Genomic DNA, 22,868 nt, shown 5'->3' with positions numbered 1-22,868 from the left:
TTGATGTAAATGTATAGCTTCCTTCACTCAATCATATGTCTGAGATTCGCCTATTTTGTTACATGAATGTAACAGGACACCCATTTTCAGCACTGTACTTTTTCGTGTGAATACACATAATTAACCATTGTTGATGAAAACTGCTTTCGGCTGTTTTAAACCACAGAGCCAACTAGCGTAAACACTTGTTATGTTTTTGGGGCATATATGCTGCAGACATGACTCTTGGGTTTATGCTAGGCACAGAAGCACTAAGTCCTAGGACATGCATCTGTGCCTGCTTCATAACTGTTAAGAAATTTAAAAATTTGGCATAGGAGTCTCCCTTTTGGTCCACATCTTTGCCAACCCTTGATGCTAGTATGCTTTTAAACTTGAACTATTCTGATGGTGTGTGATAGTAACTCTATGGTTGTAGGTTGCATTTCTATGGCACAGCAGCTGCAGCTGAGCAGAAAATATTGACAATCTGGCCCAATATGAAAAAGTTGGCTAACCTCTGCTCAAGAATAAGCAAGAGCAATGTGTAACACATACCTATGAATCCAAGTTTTCTTATAAAGAACAGGTACAGCAGCTTGAAGCAATGTGATCCCATGTATCTGCAACCTCCCTTCGCTGTGGATACAGCTTTAAAGAACAGCCTAGGATGTAACATCATAGCATCAGCTTCCCTGTCTACTGTTACAGAGAAACATGGACTTAAAGGGAAGACACTGGAGAGGGATATTTGGGGGTCTCAGCATTTGAGAAAAACAGTGGAAAAGCCTGAAAGACCAGACAGAACTATACAAAGAACGATGCTTGGGGTGGACTTGACTTTCCAAGAATTAATATTTGGGACACTTTCTAAGCATATACCAGAGACCCAAAACTAAGATGAAAACCCCTGAACTGGGATTATGTAGCTCAGTGGTCCAACACTTGCCTGGTATGAGCACAGCCCCTAGGTTCAATCCCCAGTATAAAACAACAGAAGAAAAGATGAAAAACTCATAAGAAAATGTTAATACTGGCCTGGAGATGTAGCTCAGTCCATAGAGTGCTACGTTAGCATGCACAAAGTCCTGAGTTCAATCCCCAGCACTGTATAAACCAGATGTCGTAGTGCACATCTGTAATCCCAGCAATTGGAAGGTGGAGACAGGAAGAGGAAGAAGTTCTAGGCAATCCTGGGCTACATAAAACCCTCTCAAACAATGAAGAAGAGTAAGGGATGGAGGGAGAGGAAGGCAGGAAGGAGAGAGAGAATGTTTTTGCAATAAATATGAAGCAAGGAAAATTTTAATAAAAAAAAAAAAAGGAAGGGAACGAGAAGAGTGGGGTAGAGCACTTGGGAAGACAAGGATGGCTGAGAGCAGGAGCCTAGCCAGTAAGTACTCACCTCAGGGACAACAGCTCACACACATTACCACAATCGCAAGGGGAGGGACACCTGAGAGAGGTAGACCTCAGACAGGAAGGTCAAGACTTAGCGGGAGCAGCCTCCCTGTGGGAGGGGAGGGGGAAACCAGGTAGAAACAGCCTCTGCAGGAAGGGAGGGCTTGAGTGCAGGATATTTGGGCCCTAGCATGGGGGGAGCAGAGCATGGCTTGGTCAGGGAATGGAGGGAAAGAACACTAGCTGAGTTCACATCAAAGAGGGCTATAAACAGCTAAATAAGACCACATTTTTTAGTTCACGCAATTGATAGCACTATGGTTTGAGTGAACTTCCAAGTACAAGATCCCACATGGTGGTATTGGAAAGAGAAACCCTTAAGAAGTGATCAGATCACCAAGGGCTTCATGAAACAAAGGGATGCCATTCCTGGAGAGTGGGATGTGTATAAGAGGATGGGTGGCCCTCCCCCGCCTTGCTTTCCACCATGGGATAACAGGAGGGTCCTCATCAGATGCTGTCACCAATCTCTGACTTCACGGCCTCCAGAAAGGTGAGCCAATTAATGTCTGCTTGAAGTCAATAACCCGGCCTCCGGTATTTTGTTACAGGAGCACCAGACAGAGCAGGAGCCAAAGCCAAGTTCTTCTCCCCAGACCACCTGTGTGTGCCAACTCAGTCCAGCACACAGCCTGCCCCAGCCACAAAGGGAGCCGGTAACGGAAAGCAAAGCTGATAGGAAGGGCCAACAGGAGCATCAAGGCTAGCGGTAAGGACGCTGGCAAGCTCCTTCACAACCCTCATGGCCCAGTTTCTTTTCCCTAAAAGACGAGGTGAGCACATCTGAGTCAAGACTACAGATCCGCAGGGGGCTCCAAACTGCATGCCTTAGTCACCGAATGTAGTCATGGTGGGAGAGGCTGCAGCCCTGGCCTGGCATGGGGGGGGGCAGTCTAGAGCACATCCGGATACCCCACCACTCTTCTTATATCCTAGAATTCTCATGTGCATGCAAGTGAAGCATGATTTCAGCAACACATGACTAACATCTCCTGCCCCCTCCCCACCCCTGCTCCATGTTCTCACCTCAGAGGCCACCTCCACCCCAGCCTGGTTGCCCTTTGGATGTCAAGACCCAAGCTACCAAACTCTACTCTCCTTCAAGCCTGACCTCAGGACCTTGGCACCTGCTTACAACCTCCCCGCCACCAAATCCCCGAAGACCCCATCATCTACCACAATAGCCTAATACCCAGGTTGTCAGGAGGATAAGGAATAGGAGGAACCTACGCACAGTGAGCTCCATCCACAAAACATATGGACTCACATACAGAGAGCAGACAAACTCATTCTCAAGGGCCATCCAGAGACAGTGTCCTGGAGGCAAGCGGCTTGGCCACTGGCTTTGCTATTATCTTCTGGGAGCTCTAGTAGCAGGAAGTGTTGAGGGCACACACATGCCCTATGGATACACATCTGGCCAGCGGTAGAGTCCACAACACGTAAGACACAGCCCCTCTCCTCTGTGATTGGATAGTTGCTCCTCATATCCATACCCTGGTTCTCTGGCCACTGCCTCTCTCCCCCTAGACCAGAAGCCTCCTAAGGTCGGGATCCCTGCCTGTTCTGTTCACTGTTGTTTCTCCAGAACTCTGACAAGTTAGGAGCACGGTGTGTGCTCAGTGGGAGCTACACCACCAGCTACTGATCTCCACCCAGGACCCTAGCCTACAGAACAAAGCACAGACCCTAAAAGAAACAGGCCCATAGAGTGACAAGATGCCAGGGTGGGCCGGTGGGCTTGGTCTTGCCAGTTTCAATTCCAAGTCACTGATTACTCTGGGCTCTGATCAGAGACTCCAAACACTAAAGACACTTGAGTGTGACCAACACATGCCTTGTGATGTATACACACAACTTCATGACCCGTCTCCTGTCAGAGGGACTTTTGGCCCCACAGAGCCAGCTACAAAGAAGCCCCAGGTGTACCTTCTACCCGGGACCCATTCTAGAGCTCAACTGTGGCTCTGTGAGCCTAGTCAGAACCCCTGGCCTTTGACCCCTCCCAGGGTCCTCTAACTGGCAAACTCTGGTCCCCAGATAAACACTGTACTGAATAATGAAATTTAAACTGTTCAGACATTACGGCGCTGTATCTGTTCACTTAATGAGCCCAGCACACTCTTCCGCGGGTACCAGGCAAGCTGAGGAACTTGGTCTGTTGTTTTGCTTTGCTCTCTGAGAGTGTGAAGGAACCAAATAGGCTTAAAGACACCAGAGCCCTGAGACACAAAGGACTCAGGCCTGGGGCCAGCCCTTCCCTCCCCTTTGTACTGCTTCCCTGGGATTAGCGGAGGCCTTGCTCTGGCTGGCTGGGCCCACAAGATGCATACAGAGGCAGCAGTGGTGGGAAAATGGCTGCCACTTCCGGACTCCTCCTGTCACTCATGGGAGGAGGATGGAACAGGAGGTTCCCAGGGAGAGGCAGGGGCACTCAGTTAGGACTCCCAATCATGCCAGGTTGAGCAAAAAGCATTCCTGGGACCTGCTGGGACATCGAGGTGGGAGGATCAGGGGATTTGCACATATTCCCAGGCTACCAGAGGAACCCGTAAGATGGGTTGGGCATCTGAGCACAAAGGTTCTGGGTTTTATCTAAGTCCTCCCCCCATGGCTGATGTGAAAGGTGGCCTTTAACTAGAGGGCTGTTTAAAAACTCTAATGTTATAAGTAAAGTTTAATATTGTCAGTCAAGCCAGGCTCTCAAGGTTCACCTTAGCACCCGAATCTCCTCTGCTAAAGCCCCTCACTTCTGCCCATAAAGAAAACGGGTGCAAGTGTCTACACTTGTCTGTGCAAACAAGACAGCCAAAAGGCTTAGGATGAGGATGAACCGTGGGGTAAAGTCTGCTCGTGAGTGGCAGATTCATATTCTTGAGTGGCCAAGGAAAGAGGCCAAGAGCCACATCCAGCAAGCCATATGCCCACATTAATTTCTCATTTCACCTTGATCCACAATCTAAAAATCCCCAGTGTTCTAGATGCTTTGTTTAAACAAAGCCAACTCAGTCCCTCAGTGTCAGGGGTGGGGGGCTGGCTCCAGGACCCCCACAACAGACACCAGAGTCTCTTACATACGCAGCATAGCGTTTGGATACAAGTCATGTAAGCATTCTTGCATACACTGGAAGTCGTCTCTATAATGCACACTACCTACTGCAACCTACATGGTCTATAAATAGTCATTGTGCTGCATTGTTGAGGGAATGGCCACGAATCAGCTACTGCTCAGTGTAGAACAGAGGTGATTCTTTTTCTAACATTCTGGATCCACAGTTGACTGAATCCTCATATACATCACCTGTACTATGGAGGGCTGACGGTATTTTGATGACTGACAAAATTCTGGGTATCCATGCACTCTGGGATTTGAGAAATGGTACTCCTCAAAGCTCAGTCATGGCCATTATCCCTCCGTAGAGCTTTGGGATGAGTGTACACAGCAAGTGTTGGGTAATGCCCGAGCTCAAGAAGACCAAGCTACACAGAGACACCAGAACTTTATCTTGTGATTCATCCACATCCGGGTCTCAGAAAATTTAATGAAAAAAAAGAGTCAAGCAGCTATGAACAGTGATTTCTAAGCAGAGTTCCAAAGGGTACTTAGACTGTGAAGTCCAAAGACCCAGTTAGCAATTTCTCCTAAGGGTATCTGTCTACAAAGAGAGCCCAAACAATACTTTGTCTAAGTATTTACCATAGGAAAAAAATTAAAAATTGTGTTCATACAAAAACTCCATACAATATTAAAAAAAAACCTTCAATGAGCAAATGGATGCACACACTATGGTAGGATCATATATGGACTTGGTGATTTAAAAAAAAGGAATGGATTGTTATTACACCCAAGAATTTATTGTGAAGCAATCAGTTTCAAAAGATCACATACAGAATGACTCTACTCACATGGAGTTCTGAAAAACTCTCAGGAGAGATGAGTGGCCACTAGGGATATGGTGATAAGAAGAAGACATGACCACAAATGAACACACCTTCTGGAAATGTCTCAGATCTTGTCAGTTACAAAGGCCTCTGATACGTGAAAACTCACAGAGTTATACACCAAAGCTCAACTGAATTTCACAGTGCATACATGGCTTAAGTTCACTAATTTTTCAGCATTCTTCCTGTGAAACAGTGATATCTCATTCTCTGTCTTTGAATGAGAACCAGCCTTAGTGATGTGCATCTAATGACTGGCATTAAGAAAAAGATGACACAGCATTCTGGCATTCCTCTGGCTATCTTTGGAACCTCAAACTGATGTGTAAGAAGTCCAGCTCCTAGAAGCCACCATGCTAGGGAGACCCATTAGGGGGACCACAGAGACAGGGGCTGCCAGCTATTCATATCTTCTCAGGCACAGCACCAGGGCAATGGATAAAACACCCTCTGAGAGAAACCCAGGCCAGGCATTTCCTGGATGCAAACCCCTGAGAGACCCTGAATCAGAACACCAGTGAGCACCTCCCAAATTCCTAACCCAAGGAAATAGTGGGAGATAATAAAAACAATTGTCTGGAGGTATGGCATTTTCCACTGACTTGTATCCACAGCAGAACAAACACAGGTACCCATATGGTTTGAGCAATCCTACCATGATTTAACCTTTTCTCAAATAGTATCTCATCTTTTAGTTGCCTAATAAACATTGATCTTTTCCTACATGGGTACAGCTCCACATGCAATGGAGAGAGAAGGAGGATCCCAAGATACAGCGGGAGCAACAGAATGTGAGGACAGACAGAGGCGAAACCAAAGAGAGAATCTTGGACTGGACAACTTGCTGGTAATGAATGCTCTTCACAGAGAGGGCACACGACTACAGGAAAGGAAGGCCTGATTTAGAGATGCTGTGTATTCAACATCTGTGGTCTGTCCAAGAGGAGTCACCTGAGGAGCAGCTAGGTATTGGTTTTCAGACCCAGAAAGAGAAGTTGACCAGAGATATGAACTCCAGGGTCATCGGAAAGTCCTTGAAGCCTCCCAGAAAGGAGTGGACTGTGGAGAGAAGGGGCATCCTAGCAGGCAGCATTCAAAGAGCAGGAGGAGTAGGAAGATAAAAAAGAAATAGATGGCACTGACCAAAATTGGCAAGTACTACTAAGACACTAAGGTCAAGACAAGGAAGTGTCTGTGGAGCTGAAAGGCAAATATGTTAGCAAAAGAAAACACACTGTAATGAGTACGGGAGCTGGGATGGGCCAAGAAGGGCCAAGAGAGAAGACCATAGAGCTTAAACAGGAAGGCCAAAGATAGAAGATGGAAGGCTGGACTGAGGGGCCAAGGACTTGTCTGGATGAAGGAGGCTATAGGCCATACAGATGTTAGAAAAAGGATCCCATAGGGGAGTGGAGAGTAAGAACAGAACATGAGTGGATTCTCCACGAGAAGGAGGGCACGGCATGGGAGGACAGAAAAGGGGGCATGCGGGGTGGGGCTGCACCCAAAAGTGCTTCATCCCTGCATTCATAGTCAGGACCTGTGCTGGCAGTAGGGACACTATGGTGGGAACAGAGGTGGGTAGGGAGAACAGATGTGCTGGGACAGTTGTGGACACAGGATAACATTCAGGGGAATGGGTACAGGCCGTGGGGGGGGGGGGGAGCGGCACACAGCTGGGGCTGAAAACCGCATCAATATGTGACATACAATGAAGGTGAGATCCTGTTCTGATTTTTCTGTCCAACAGCCTTGCAAGGGAGGTAATGCTGTTCCAAGTTTTAGGAGGATAAATACAGAGGACCGGGCTGCTGCCCAATGGTGGAGCACTTGCCTAGACATGTAGGAGACCTTAGGTTCCATCCCCAGGGCCCATAAAGGTGGATGGAGTAGGCGGGGCATGGGGCACACAGGCCTCTCAAATGTAAAGGACCACCATCATTTTACTGCCCTTCCAGGTCACTCTTTGCTGCTCTCCTGAGAATCTGACACCAGACCAATAGCCATAAACATCTTTGAGAGGGAAAAAGAAAGGAAACAAACCCTCAGAAAAGGGTCCTCAGGAGCTAATATCTGAATGATCAACCCACCAGGAAATAGAAGGGGCCCAGCCAACAGGCGGCAAGTGTTCCTGCCTTCCCTGTACATGCCCAAGGCATGACCCTGTGTCCTCCCCTCTCCTCATGTTGCCGTGGCCTGTGGTCTTTCAGTGGCTGACTATCCACCCATCTTCCCCTCTTCTCTTTCCTTCGCTTGTTCTCTGTAAGAATTTCTCCCCATCTTGCTGGTTTTCTCCTCCCTCCCCTTCCCTTTTTCATTGCGTGTCTACTGGATAGAGTGAAAGCAACATTTGAAATTGTTTTCCGTTGACAATCGCCGCAGCTCTCCATTCAAATCCTCAAGTTTTTCTTACCACCCAGTGATGTGGGTCACCTTCCTCCACGTGGGCTGTCCCCATTTCCCTGTAGCCATGAGGCCCGATCCTGACTCCCAGGCCTTATCTGTATCACCTACAAAAAGCACCAACCATTCTCCATTTCCACACTCAAACCTCACCCTCCTTCCCAGAGACTTTCTGGACTAGGCAGTCCACATGGGTTTTTCTCCAGTCTGACAGTGCTGTAGCCCTGATGGCTTGTCTTCTCCTTCAGTCAGGACTTCACTTTTTATTATGCTAGTGACTTATCTCCCTACCAAAGAAAACCTCCTAAGGAATGGGGGAATTTCACATTCCTAAGGTCAGTAGTGTTGACAACAGAGGGAAGATTCCATCTTCAACACAGCCTATAGCCCATGAAAAACACCATCACCAACTCATGGCGTATAACATTAGTAAACTCAGCGTCAACATGTCTCCCATTGTCTTCCCTCTGCATACTTCCCTGGGTGTCAATTTCCTTACCCTTATCTCTGATAGATTGTGAGGGGCTCTCTCATCAGAGAGACATAAAGAACATAATAGACCAAGTTCAAGTTTCACTGCCTTGTAAGAGGCCATTTCCTCTACGGGTTGTTTCCTTTGAGACAATGCTCCCCATAATGGGCCATCTCTATGAAGGGCTGTTTCCTGTGAGGGGCTGTTTCCTGTGAGGGGCTGTTTCCTGTGAAAGGCTGTTTTCTATGAGAGGCTATTTCTTGTGAAAGGCTGTTTCCTGTGAGACAGTATTCCCCATAATGGGCCATTTCTGTGAGAGGCTGTTTCCTAAGGGAGGCTGTTTCCTGTGAGGGGCCATTTCCTATGAGAAGGTATTTCCTGTGAGAGGCTGTTTCCTGTAAGGGGATGTTTCCTGTGAGAGGCTGTTTCCTGTGAGATATTGCTCCCCATAATGGGCCATTTCTGTGAGAGGCTGTTTCCTGTGAAGGGCCATTTCCTATGAGAAGCTATTTCCTGTGAGGGGCCATTTCCTGTGAAAGGCTGTTTCCTGTGAGGGGCTGTTGGCATGCATCTGTCACAAATGTTGCTGAATGGTAGTTCTCTTATCTCTGTAACGGGGGCCTGAAGGCACCATGTTGCTCTCTTCCAAGGGTTGACTAGGGACCAGCCAGGCTAATCCATGTCCCAGTGCCTTATAAACTCTGCAGACATGCCATGGTCTATTACTGGCATGCTCAGTGGTGAGTCACTGTCCACAAAAATGCACCCAGTTCTGGGAATGAAAAAAAAAAAAAGAAAGAATGAAAAAGAAAAAACAAAGAAAACCACTTACATCTCTATTGTTCTGGAGAGGACTGCCCAACGGCTCTCCTCTCCCACTCCTTGGCACATGTGGGTGAGCTTGGAGCATGCACAAGAAGACTGGCCAAGCTATCCGAACTACAGGCCCTGGCTGCCCACAGAGCACCCACCCAGGTACTGCTGTGTTCTGGAAGGTTTACAGATGCTGCTCTCCAAAGTCAGCCTGAGTATGTCTGCAGCTTGCTGCTAAGATCTAACAAAGAAAAAAAAAGCACCCAACATCAGTCCCCTCAAAGTGACTGCTGCCACTGGTAACAAAATCCTACCCAGCACCTCCGTGGTTGACAAAAGTCAGAATATCCAGTGTGAGAACTGGGCATGGGGCACATGCCTGTAATCCCAGCCCTTACGAAGTGGAGTCAGGGGGACCAGGCGTTTAACGCCATCTTTGGCTACATAGTGAGTTCAAAGCCAGTCTTAGTCACATGAGACCCCCATCTCAAGAAACAAACGAAATAAATAAACAAAATACTGAAACATACAACTCTGGAAAGAATAGTTAGGCTCCACAGCCACAACTCTTGCCTTCTCAAACCCACTAAGTGTGGTTGCTGCAGCCACAACGGCCTTGGGGGTCCCTTATCCCTTACACAAGCACACAGCAGCCCTCTCCCTTCCTAACACGCAGCATGGGCAGCAGCATGACTTGGTGGTTGGGACCAAAGCAACGACAATGACCCGGATTAAGAAGTGGTGCTGCCGACCAGCAGGATCAACTAAGCTGGGCTCATGGGGGCTCACAGGGACCAAAGGGGCAATCACATAGCTTTCACGGGTATGTGCTAGGTCCTCTGCATATGTTATGGCTGTTGATTTGGTGTTTTAGGGGGAACTCTTGACAGTGGGGGTGTCTCTGACTCTGCCTGCTTCTGGGATCCTTCTCCTCCTACTAGGTCATCTCTTCCAGCCTTGATGTGAGGGTTTGTGCCTGGTCTTATTATATCTTGTACCATGTTCAGTTGATGTCTTTAAGAGGCATGCTCTTTTCTAGAGGGAGACTAGGGGTGCCGGGGGGCTGGGGGGAGTGAATCTGGGGGAGACTGGGAGGAGTGGAGAGAGGGGAACCTATGGTCAGGATGTATTGTATGAGAGAAAAAATAAAGAAAATTTTAAAAAAGAAAAAAGAAGTGGTGCTTCTCTATTTTGGACAGTAGGCTTCAAGTCTAGCCTGATGTCCTCCTCCATCACAGAACTCCTGACCCAGGCCTAAAGCAGTCTTCAGGCAGTCTCCCAAGTGTCCCCCATACAAACTCATCTGCACATGTGTCTGGGAGTGAAAAAGGAGAACCATTGGGCAGTTCCATCATCATGATGCATGCATGGATTATCATGCATGCTGTCACTGAAAATGGCACACCCAAGAATGTCCGATGGCTCCGGAAGGCATTTGGCTGTGTCATTTTATATTCATAGACAGTGGAGTTCTGGTGAGATACAACAGTGTTGAATTGTTCTCTATGGTGGTGAGAACACCAACCCAAATACAAGAGAAAAAGAGCTGGGCGGTGGTGGCACACGCCTTTAATCCCAGCACTCGGGAGGCAGAGGCAGGCGGATCTCTGTGAGTTTGAGGCCAGCCTGGTCTACCAAGTGAGTTCCAGGAAAGGCGCAAAGCTACACAAAGAAACCCTGTCTCGAAAAAAAAAATACAAGAGAAAAAGACACCTACAGGATCACGTGACCTCACCTTGCCAATCTGACCCTTCTGCATAAGTTAGATTTTCTTGTCTGAGGACTTGGAATAGATCCCGTGTGGAGAAGGGCAAAAACAAGAGAGCAGTGGGTTCTGCCACACTCATCTTCAATTTTTAGATGGTATAACATGTAGTAATCATGTTGGTAGACAGACGGTATAACATGTAGTAACCATGTTGATAGATAGACGGTATAACATGTAGTAATCATGATGGTAGATTAGAGACCTGACACAGATCTGAAAACATAAGCTCTTGAAGATCAGAGACCTACCATGGGTACAACCATTTTACATATATAATTGTTCCCTTATTCTTAATTCTTTCAAATACTAAAAATATTTACTAGAGCCACTTACTTATCGGGTCCTAGGCACTCTAGTGGAGGAGTTCAGGTGTGTGTCTTTCTGCTAGACTTTGAACCATACTGGGAGACAGACACCGAACACAGAAAGAACTGGTCTCCTATGTTCAGTACACAGCTGAGAAGACCTAGCACAATGGTGCCCTTTGAGTAGGGGAGCAGTGGGGTACACACGCATCACTTATTCAGGCTTCTGTCAGTCATCTCTGTCTTTCTCAGAGGTAACACAACAGCAGAGAGCAAAGGAAGTCATCTGGCCCTGGGCTCCGGAGCTTGCCCATCTCTCTACCACCTCTACCCTGACTTAGAGACCACTTTTCCAACTACCTCCATTGTTCACACCACAGAAATTTCTTCCCTTGAGGATGAGGTCTTGACCTTTCAACTCAGCAGTTAAACATCTAGGAATTTAATTAAGGAATTAAGCAGATTCAAGCACAAAGATTTGGGTGGTTTTTTTTCCTATAAGTGAATGTATTATAGAATTACCTGTTACTTTATTGTCAACTACCTAAATGTCCAATGGTTCATTCATGCATGCATGCATGAGTTTGGGGCAAGTTAAACATTACAGGAAATGGAGTGCTTTCCCTCGTGGATGAGAAGCAATGGTTACATGGATCATGGTCCAGGAAAGCACTGGGTTACCATGCTGTCATTAAAGAGTTTGTGCCTAAAAAATACTTGATGACTTAAAACATGCTCAGATATAGTCTTGGACTTCATGTTCAAGTTATGGCGAGATGTGGAAGTGTTAGGAATAGTCGCTCAGGTGACAAGAACAGTGATTGGCATTTCTTCAGTGTAGTTTGCACTTGTCTCCAAACCTAGTCATGCTCAGTCTCTATCTTATCTGTCGTAGAAGGGGTGAATCTTCCCTTGATTCTTCTCTCAAGAATCTAATGTGGCCAGTATAATCTCTCTCCAGAAACATCACCCAAAGTTCACCAACACAGTTCAGAATCACAGCTACAGAGAAGAGGTAGCTGTCCTTGCACTGTCTGCGGGAGGAATGTTCCAGACTTTTCAACAGACACAAGTAAGTTTTATTGCTGTTGCTTTTTCATTTATTTAAGGAAAGAGGCCTGAGGAGCTGAGATTTGTTTTTAAAGTTCTATCCTAGCTGTGAACTTGAACTTGTGCAAGGGAAAAGGAAGGGGTTGACTTGCGTCCATCGTAGTAGGAGAAGCATGGCAGCAGGATCAAGGGTGCAGCAGGAGTCTAAGACTGCTGGTTCTCATCTCGGCAGACCAGGAAACAGAGACATGGATGCTGGTTCTCATCTGGATGTCTCTGTCTATCCAGTCCAGTCCAAGACCCCTCCATGGACAATGTTCCCCACATCCCCTGACAGTTAATTCTCTCTGGAAATGCCCTCACTAGTATGATTCCCTAGTCCCTCGGGTGTTTCATAATCCAATCAGTTTTATACCTAAATTAACCATCACACCCCCAATATGGTTTCCCTACGATATCCATCATCTGCCTTTCAAACCACCATGCTTCGCTGACTCCCTCAGAGAAGTCTGTCACTGTTCACAAGGGATGAAAGCTGGACTGTTCAGGTATGGTACTATTAGTCATATTAAATTTGGCTTTCATTTAAAACTTGAAGAAATAGGAGAGAAGAAAGATTTGGGTCCATTGTCTCAAAGCCAATGCTACTGAACACTCTTGTGTATGAGTCATGGGTTGTTCCCACTGACACTGGACTCACAAACTCAGGACTGGAAAAGATGACCTCAAGTCACAGTCAGAACAAGCGTATAGGTGATTCCAGTGCAGTGGGGAATAAACCCCCTCCCTCAAACCACAGCTGGTGAGCAGCTGCCATGCTCTGCATGACCCGACTTCAGACAGAAGGACCGTCCTCCTGATTCTGTCCTCTAGGAACACACCTCTCAGGGAGTCCCACCTGCTTTAAATTTGTCAGCTCTAGCCAGGAACATTTGGCCACTGTGGTCATGAAGTGAGAGAGCTAACTTGATTGGATTCAGAGACGTCTAGGGCATTAGTACAGAGCTCCCTCTGGGAGGGTGAGCATCCCCTAGAAGATTAACAAAGAAAGACCCACCCTGGATGTGGACATCTGCCTTCCATGGGTAGAAGAATCCTGGACCACATGAAAAGAAGAAAAAACGGAGAAAGTCGGCTGAGCACTCCTGTTCCCTTCTCTGGGCATCTTTCTACTACCCACAGACAGGGGCTGCCTGCCTCCACACCTCCTTTACCATGATATACTTACTATAAAGCCTGGACCATAAGCCGAAACAACCTTTTCCTCCCATAAGTTGCCTTTTTTTTTTTTTAGTCACAACAGCAATAAAAATATCTAATACACCCATCAGTCATTTGCTATAAACCCCTTTGCATCTGTTCAACCACTGGAAGATGCTTGGTGGGGCCGGAGAGACGGCTCCGTGGTTGAGAATGCTTGCTTTCCCTGAGTTCGGTTCCCAGCACCTACATGGCTCACAACCACCTCTAACTCCAGCTCCAGGAGATAAGACATCATCTTCTGACTGCCACAGGTCTCCACATACACCATACACGTGGCATATACACACACATATGTGCATGTTCACGTGCACATGCATGCACACACACACACATGCACACAATTTGTTAATTGAACAAGTCATTTAAAAACACCGGGGGCGTTTATCCTATAACATTCTTGTTTAAGACCCCACTCTTTCATTTCCAATATTTCAGAAAATATTGGAGTGTGGTGAAGCAGAGTAACCCTATCAACACTAGGGGAGCTTCCTTCTTGGTTATCTGTTCAAAGAATGAAACAAAAAAGTATTTGGTGAGGCATTTGAGAAACTAATTTGCTTCCTTTCTGACAAACCTAGGGGAACTGCTCCTCGCTGAGGCCCCGATGTTCTCATTCTCTTTTTTCAATTTGTTCAGAACATTTAAGATGTTTTCCTGACATTAGTCCTTAGACATCTCCCCCTTGGAGTCTAACATTTTAATGACAACGAAGTTACAGAACTAAGTTGTGGATGCCTTCATAGTGGGGCACACTTGCCACCCTAGCACTGAGACAGGAGGGACAGGAAGGCCCATGTAGGTTAAACCAGAGGTGGGGAGGAGCCCCACTTTGTAAACAGATACGATGTAGATCCCATTTGTTAGAGTCTCGAAAATTCTGAAACTCCTGAGAATGTATTCTTTCTGGTTGGTGATTGATTGCTGTTGTTTTTCCTTCCAGATGATCCATCTTATCCCCTCTTTGATAGTTAGCCCACAAATGTTTTAGTCCACCCATTAAAAAAGAAGTTGAAGGTAATAGTAGAAATGCCAACATACACACACTTCCGTTTGCACTTGTTAAAACACCCCTGCCATTTGCTACACCCCAAGATGCTCTTGGGAGCCAAAATGAGGTGGCAGGGTCGGCTCACTGGAAATCAAGCCCTGGTGTGGCCAGAAGGCTTCAACGGCAGTGGGAAACTGGTTGCCTTTATGTGAGGTGTCATTTATTTCAGCTGTAACCACATCTTACCAAGCGGTTAAAAAGCAGGTGCCTATACTAGAGTCCGGGTGTATCCCTCCCCGAGCATTTATTTCCCTTACCAAGCCAGCAGGAGACCTGTTGACATCGACATGGTGAGCAACTGAGCCTGGAAAGACACTCTGAACACAAACAAACATGATACCTTTCTAAAATCCTAAGGTGACTAAGACTGAGTGGGAAGAGAAAACATCATTGGAGGTTAGGCATGATGGCACAGAGATCTCAGCACCGGCCGAGGCACATGAAGATTATGCATTTAAGGCCAGCTAGGGCCGCACAGTGAGACGTAAATGTGGCGAGACAAAACTTCACTTGGCCATAGTGACCATGTTCAGGGAGCTTGTAAGGCTTAATGACAGAGCCCTCATTCCAGAGGGATCATCTCTTTACTTAAAAAAAAAAAATCTGGGGCTGGAGCAACAGCTCAGTGGTTAAGAGCACTGGCTGCTCTTCCAGAGGACCCGGGGGGTTCAACTCCTAGCGCCCACACGACAGCTCACAGCTGTCTGTAACTTCCGTTCCAAAGGATCTGATTACCATATAGATACTTGCAGGCAAAACACTGATTTATATAAAGTAAAAATAAATAGTTTAAAAAATCCAATATGCAAAAGTATAAAAAACACTATCAGACCCTTCTCCATACCCCACAGTCCAGTTTAACCACAGTCTACCTGGTCCTATCTGGACACTGACCCGCCTACCTGCCTCTCTATCTCAGACCACCCTGAAGCATCCTTGAATGACAAAAATTCTTAGTTCAAAAGAGCAGCATAGTTTTATCTCACTTTAAAATTAGTCATGTGGGGCTGGGAAAGGTGCCTCCTGCCAATTCCGCCAACCTGAGCTGAAGGAGAGAACCAACTCTGGCCTCCACACACACATTCCGTGGCACATGCTCCCACACAGGTATACACCCACACAAAATAAGTAAATAAATATGTAATTTTAAAAGTGAATCATGTGCACTAACAACTAGCCAGTCACATTTGATTTCCCCATCCATCTCAAACATTTATTTACAATGTGTTTGTTTGACTCAGCCTTCAATTAGAGCCTCATACCGGTGAATATCTCTCTCAAGCTTCTTTTCATTTTGTTTCTTTCTAGTCTTTCCTTTTTCTTCACAATGTGTTTGATGGAGAAACTGCAACATCCTCCAATTGGGCTTTGGCCGATGGCATTCCTGTGGTGAGGCTTAACGTTTTGCTATAACTTGATATTCCTCACTCATTCTTCTTCACGTCACTCTCCCAGCCCTTTCTCTCCTCAACCAAAAAAAAAATATGACTGTCAAACCCAACCCTGCAAACGGGGCAGGAAGTAGAGGTTGTTGTCAAACAGGACATGGCTACGCCAGCCACAGAAGTCAGAGGAACAGGAGATGGTGTGTGGAGACCACCAGGAGCAGTAGCTGCCTCGGTCTGAAGGAAGCCAAGTCCCACGGGGTTGGTTGGGAAGTTTCCTCACTGGAGAGGGCCCTTGGAAAAGAAAAGAGGGTGGGGGAAGGGCGTGCCCGAGTTGACCTGGCATGTTAATCAGTTTAAAGCTGCCACCAGTAAGGACTAACATTTCACAGTCCCGTGGGGGAGGGTGAAGGCAGGCCTGTTGTTTTGCTGAGGGACCCAGGTTGGACTCCAAGGACAAAAGACACAGGCCCACAGAGCATCAACCACGGCGGGGCTCACCAGCAGAACCCCTGTAAGTCAGGGCCCTGTGGCAGGCAGCCCCGCCCCGCCCTGCCCCCGTGGGGAGCCGCAGCACGTGCTCCACTGGTTTTCTAATAATGGGACACAGTTGGCTTCAGAGTAAAAAAAGACTTGACCTTAAATCCCAGCTCCTTCACTGAAAGCGGCATGGCCGTAGGCAACCTGCTAACCTACCTCTACCTCAGTTTCCTTCTGTGTTCACTGGCATTTCCTTGTCTGTCCACCTGCCACAGCGGCTGGGGGGTGGGGTGGGGGCGTGGGGACAGCGATAAACGAAATTTGACGTGGAGGTCTAGAGGACAGTCTCCGGCACAAGCTCATTTCAGAGGAGACTTGCCCCCAACCCCCCCCCCCCAAATCTGCTGTCATTCTGTTCCAACTCAGATACTCGCAAGGAGCCAGGAGAGCACCTGCTAGATGTCTGGCTGGGTTACCGACATGGTCTGTAGCCATGCATGAAGCAAAGCCAGCTGACCCATAAAGGGTTCAATCCCATGATCCCGATCTCAATAGCAAGGTTCCAACCAAGTGAGCTAATTACAGTGGGGTTAGATTCAACCCCGCTTAGACTCGTAGCCATTCACAGAACGTTCTTAAACAGCCTTGTCCTAAGATGCTGAGGCATAACCCACTTGCCAAGTTTACTAATGATCTCATCTCTGAAAAATCTCAATGTAATGTAGCAAACAGATGTGTCCCTTAAGAGGATTAAGGTGGAAATTCATTAGGGCAATAATACGGGTGGATTTGTGTTCTAAAACTAACACCTGTCAATCAACGTGGTGCACGCCCCGTCTTAGCACTACTTAGGTGCAACATGGAGGAAGGGGCCACCAGGGCGTCACCTTCAGGAAGTTATCGAGAGAGAGAGAAGATAATGAGAACCTCAGCACTCACTGCCTGATGCGCTCACCCACAACCTGTGCACTCGGGCGGTAATTGGTACTGGAATTACTCAAGCACCATGGTTAGATACATGTTCTGAATCAGTAGATCAAGGGAGGCCGGGGTGTTCAGTTCCCACAGAAGCCCAGATGGTGTCCACCTTGTGCCCACAATTGTAATTTTTAGTTACTTAGTAGACTAAGAACTCTACCAGTTCCAGGAATTCCACAAGCACTTATACTTGTCACATACATCACCTGCTATCAGGCCAAAAAGTGCCTGGCACACCAAGATGGTTGTGTTAGGTGAACTTCCCAAGGGAATGGATGAGAAGGTCGAGGAAGTATATAGCTCTGTCCTCACCCACACAGCTGCCCAGTGGGGCAGAGCAGCACTGAGGTGTCCAGTCACACAGGCTTAGTGAGGATCTCCGCTCCCCACTCCCGGCAGAGAAATCAGGTACTTCATGGCTCTCTACCTCTGTTTCATTTGCCTCTAAACCAGGGATAATAAAAGCCCCGTTCCATGGAGCCGTGTGGTGTTGAGAACAGGCACTAGGGCTCCCGTGGAGCACCGACCACAGGCTGAGTACTCCAGGCTGAGTACTCCAGGCTGAGTACTCCAGGCTGAGTACTCCAGGCTGAGTACTCCAGGCTGAGTACTCCAAGCTGAGTACTCCAAGCTGACTCGCTTTCTGTCAGAGGTGGGTCATCCAACTTTCAGATTACCTGCTGGAGGGGCTGGAGATCACAGGTCAGGTGTCAGAGTGCCCACCTGGCACACAGGAAGCCCAGTACTGCATGATGTGGTTGTAGTGGTGCACATCTGTAACCCCAGCACCTGTGAGGCACAGGCAGGACCAAAACTTCAAGGGTACCCTCAGGTACAGAGCAAGTTCCAGGCTAGCTTGGGATAGAGAAGACTATCCCCTCCCCCAGTTTTCTTTTAATTGCTGGAAACTAGCATCTTAAAGATATGCATGTGTACTTAAACACACAGATGCCCTGAATTCTGCTTGAAGGAACTGTGGGTAACAGTCAGCTGCCTGCGCTGTTTCTAAGTGCAAACACTTAGAGTGCGTAAAAGCCGGTGAAAAGACTGATGTTGGGTAGCTAAAGTTTTCTCTAAAACCTCTTCTTAGGTTTGTTTCACAAAGGGCACCTGAGAAAGTTCAGGGAGACAGTGAGACTGCTGGGCTGTGGCTTCTGGTGGGGGCCCAGGAGGGGCAAGAGGGGGGGAATCGGGATTTCCTGCCCCACCAGGAATACTGGATTGAGACTATGGAAACATAAAAACATACTTGAGTTGGGAGCCTGAAAGGTCAACCCATGCATATAGGGTTTGAGATCCAAGGAAACCACTTCAAGGTCACAAGGCCACAATTATGAGGCTTCTGTGGCTTCAACAAAAGATCACTGTAATCTGAGACCATGATGAATGGAATAACCATGAAGTGGGAGACACTGTGAACACTTCTCACAGAATCCGCTGATGGAGAAGGGGCAAGGACTTAACTGAAGTGACTCTGAGAAGCCTCGTGTCCCCCCAGGTATGGCGCTCTGTGGTCTGAAAGAATCCAAGGACTGTGACTACAGGCACCCGGCACCAGTACAGAAGGAATGAGAGAGATCCGCCCCACTCCTCATTCAAAAAAAGGAGGGGGAGGGGGCGGTTATTAGTTAGGTGGAATGGAGGGAGCACTGACCAATTCGGAGCAGGAGGATATCCCAAACCCCTCAGGTTTCCATACAGCCTCCTCCTCCACTTTCAAAACAAGTGGGCATCTCACAGAAGAATAAAAGATTTTCCAAAATCACTTTTGCTCTTGGAACGAAGGATTCTCTCTCCCAAATGTCTGTCCATGTTGATCTTCGCAGAATTAATTATCTCTAAACTTTGATGTGGACCTAAGCAGAAAATACGGCAAGGAAGTAAACCCTCCAAGGTGCAGTCCATCTGTGTAAGTGGGAGGAAGGGCATTCCCGGAGAGCTAAATGATTAGCTTTCAATGCCTGGCTCTTTACAATCACTTTGCAAGTCGCCTGGCCTCCTTCAAAGGGTTAAAAAAGAAAGAAAAGACATGAAAAGAAAAGAAAACTCTAACGGGTGGACTGAGACGCCATTCTTCCCAGGGGACACTCATTTGGGGCTCCTGGGCCGAGGCATTGTGAGCCTCTTGCCCGCGCCCCCGCCCCCGCCCTTCCCTCCCACAGGGGCTGCTGCTCCAAGGTTCCTGAGGCCACCTGCTCCTCGGAAGAAAAAACGGGATAGCGTGAACACTATCGCAGTGCGCGCCCCTTCCCAGGGGGAGGAGGGGGAGGTGTTCCCGGAAAGCGTGCTTTGTCGCGAGGGTCGCCCAGCCGCCCGCAGTGCCAGGGAGGCCCAACAGAGCTTCTGTCCCCGGCATCACTCGGGGCTCTCTTCCAGGAAACCGAGACCCGCGGCTCCAGGAGCTCTTTCCATGCCCGGCTCGGGGCCAGGCAGGGAACGGGGGGCCGATCGCCCCGGCGTCGAGCTGCACCCCGCCCACCAGGCCGAGCTAACGGAGAGGCCACGGAGATCCCAGTGCATCCCGCCTCCGGCCGGTATGGCACCTGCTGGGCCCTGCTGGGCCCAAGACATGGGCTAGGACATGGAGCTGTCCTTCCCGCCAGCCAGAGAGAGTCATGCGCCAGCCTCTGGGTGCCCCCGGCCCCTCTGCCTAACCCTCAGGAGTATCTGCCCTTGGGCGCGTGTCCCCGGGGCCTCTGCCAGTCCAGCCCGTCTGCAGCGCCCCCACCCTGACAGGCACGGCTGCAGGGGTTGCGTCCCCAGCTCCCCACTCACCCGGCCGGATCTTACCTTGTGCGGTGCCCGCAGCAGCCGATGGACCCCGGCCAGCTGGGTGCCCAGAGCCAGGTCCTCGCGGAATGTGAACAGCGGTGGCCGGCTGGGCTCTGGGAAGTTGGTACTGTTGAAGGGATCGGTGTCGTCCAAGAACTGCACGCGACAAGCCAGCGTGGCCATGATGCATCCCTGCCCCGTGGGGCGCGGGCCCCAGGGTCAGCGGGCCGCGCGGGCCGGGACGCCTGGTCTGTGCAAAGGGGAAGCCGCCGCCGCCGCCGCCGCCACCGCCGCTGCAGCTAGCAAGCTAGCAGGCTCGCGGGCTCGCAGGCTCCGGCGCGCCGGGCTGAAGCCCGGACTCCGGCCACTGGGGGCGGGGCGGGGGCGGGGCTGCGCCCCCTCCCACCCCTCCCTCTCGGGCTCCTCCCCTGCTCGGTTTCCCCAGCACCCGGTCGGGCTTCCCCGACCTACGCGACCGCTGCAGGGACAGGGAATGCGAGAGCCACTAGCGCAGCGTCCGCAGCCCTGCGCCTGGCAGGGATCAGCGCGCAGGAACGCCCCTGCGCAGAACCCGCTGCACGTGTGCCGGCCGCCCAGGTTCCAGCTGCACCAGCCTTGTTGCGCGGGCACTGGACTGGGGACAAGGCGGTCCTCTGACTACGTTTCCCTTGGGACAGGACACAGCACAACCCTTTCCAGATGGGGCCAGCCTCCGTGCTGGGCACCCAGAGGGGAGGGAACCAGCTCTCTGCAACCCCATGACTAGGAGACAGCTATCCTGAGCCCAGGCGAGGGATTGAAAGGGGGATAAGGGGAAGAAGGAGGCCCGGCATCCCAGCAGCTTTCCTTGAGCCCAAAGGCGCCCCGAGTGAGGGCTGATAGGCTGCAAGGCGAGGCTCCATGACCCCAAAGCCGGGGCCCGAGAGCACCCTAAGAGTTATGGTTGAATCTGTCCATCATCACCACCCCTCTCCTCTGACTGGACCGTCTGCGACAGAGGAAGAGGGGTGCTTCTGGACAGACCTCGGAACGATGAAAATGCGGCGAAGAATCGGGGAGTACCCCCTCATCTAAACCCCGGAACTTTGAGTGAAGCTTGACAGCCAGCCTGCTTCTTCCAAGCTGGAGCCGCAATTCTCCCTCCACGCAGCACACACTGGCTCTCTTTGCTGCTCACAGGCGACCCCTAACGTTTCCAAAGAGAACTCGCCGCTTTTTCCATTCCCAGGCTACACTGTTGATTCCTAATCCCTCTCCATTGCCCTAATAGCAATATCCAGTCGTTCATCACACCCAAGGCGGCTCCATAATTCGTCCCTCTCCCTTCTCTCTAGTTTCAAAAGAGAATAGAAACCCTTGTCTTTTACTTAGCAATCTCACTCGCATCTTTTCGTGATGCCTTTTCTGTGGACTCTTCACCACAAGTGTGTATGGCCTCCTGGAGATTTTCTTGGCCTCTCATTTACACCGCCTGATTCCTTCATCACGTGTCCTAGTCTGTGGTGGCGCACGCCTTTTAATCCCAGCACTCGGGAAGCAGAGGCAGGCAGATCTCTGAGTTCGAGGCCAGCCTGGTCTACAAAGATAGTTCCAGAACAGTCAAGACTAAGTAATTGGGAAACCCAGTCTCAAAAAACAAGGGGAGGGGCGTTGATGAAGCCCACACTGGCCTCAAATTCACCATCCTCCTGCCTCAGCCTCTCCAATGACGTGATGCACCATATTTGACTCATTTATACTGGCTCAGATTTTTGATGCTTAATATTTATTGTCAACTTGACTGCATTTAGACTCACCGTGGAAACGTGCCTCTTGAGGGTGTCTATAATGGTGTTTCCTGAAAAGTTTGAATGAGGAAAAGAAGACTCACCCTGTCTAGTGGATGGAACCATCCCATGGGCTAGCACCAAATAAGGAGAATGCGGAGCAGTACGTCCATCTCTCTGTTTCCTGACTGTGGACACGGTGTAGACACCTCACACCCCAGCTCCACGCCTTCTCAGCCATGATGGACTAGATCCTTTCTTTAACAAAGAGCCCAAAGGAACCTTTTCCTCCTTAAATCACTTTGTCCAGTGTTTTACCAAAGCAACTAGGGAAGAGACTAACACAGTTTCCTTCTCTCATTTCTTTTTCTTTTTTGTGGGTGGTATACATATGTACCTTCCCTAGAAAGGGTAAGTTTTGGAGAAAGTTTACAACTCCAAGTGTCTTCTTTCAATGTCTTGTGCTTACTGTGGTGTGGAAGTTTTACAAAGACAGCAATGGTAAAAGTTTCCTCATGCCTCTCATGGTCCCCAGTTCCTCCACACTCCTCATATGCCCCCCTTTCCCCACATCCTCATACCCCCAGTTCCTCCACACCCTCATACCCCCAGTTCCTCCACACTCCTCATATGCCCCCCTTTCCCCACACCCTCGTACCCCCATTTCCTCCACACTCCTCATATGCCCCCCTTTCCCCACACCCTCATACCCCCAGTTCCTCCACACTCCTCATATGCCCCCCTTTCCCCACACCCTCATACCCCCATTTCCTCCACACTCCCCATATGCCCCCCTTTCCTCACACCCTCGTACCCCCATTTCCTTCACACTCCTCACATCCCCCTTCACTTCCACCAAACCCCTCATATTCCTCTCATCTGCTCCACACTCCTCATATGCCCCCATTTCCCTCTCATGTTCCTCCATTTCCCCATACCACTCCTATTCCCCCATTTCTTCCACACTCCTCATATCCCCCAAA

General features: G+C 49.0%; 1 protein-coding gene across 8 annotated transcripts in view; it reads right to left on the bottom strand.

The window, feature by feature from the left end:
• Nucleotides 1-20,410, bottom strand: part of Fhod3 (formin homology 2 domain containing 3) — a 426,147-nt gene extending 405,737 nt beyond the window's left edge. For 4 of the 8 annotated variants that reach the window (XM_028867158.2, XM_028867160.2, XM_037197015.1 and 1 more), the window contains exon 1: nucleotides 20,138-20,409. In XM_028867158.2, the coding sequence (XP_028722991.1) occupies nucleotides 20,138-20,302 (165 nt within the window). In that variant the 5' untranslated portion in view covers nucleotides 20,303-20,409. Of the gene's footprint in view, nucleotides 1-20,137 lie in introns of all 8 variants that reach the window. The other 4 variants (XM_028867156.2, XM_028867157.2, XM_037197014.1 and 1 more) reach the window with 2 other exon arrangements.
• Between the last annotated feature and the right edge of the window lie 2,458 nt (nucleotides 20,411-22,868).

This window comes from Peromyscus leucopus, chromosome 19 (genome assembly GCF_004664715.2).
Source record: "Peromyscus leucopus breed LL Stock chromosome 19, UCI_PerLeu_2.1, whole genome shotgun sequence".
Classification (NCBI taxonomy): domain Eukaryota; kingdom Metazoa; phylum Chordata; class Mammalia; order Rodentia; family Cricetidae; genus Peromyscus; species Peromyscus leucopus.
Note: the sequence above shows the minus strand (reverse complement) of the source record. Positions and strands in the feature narration are given on the sequence as shown.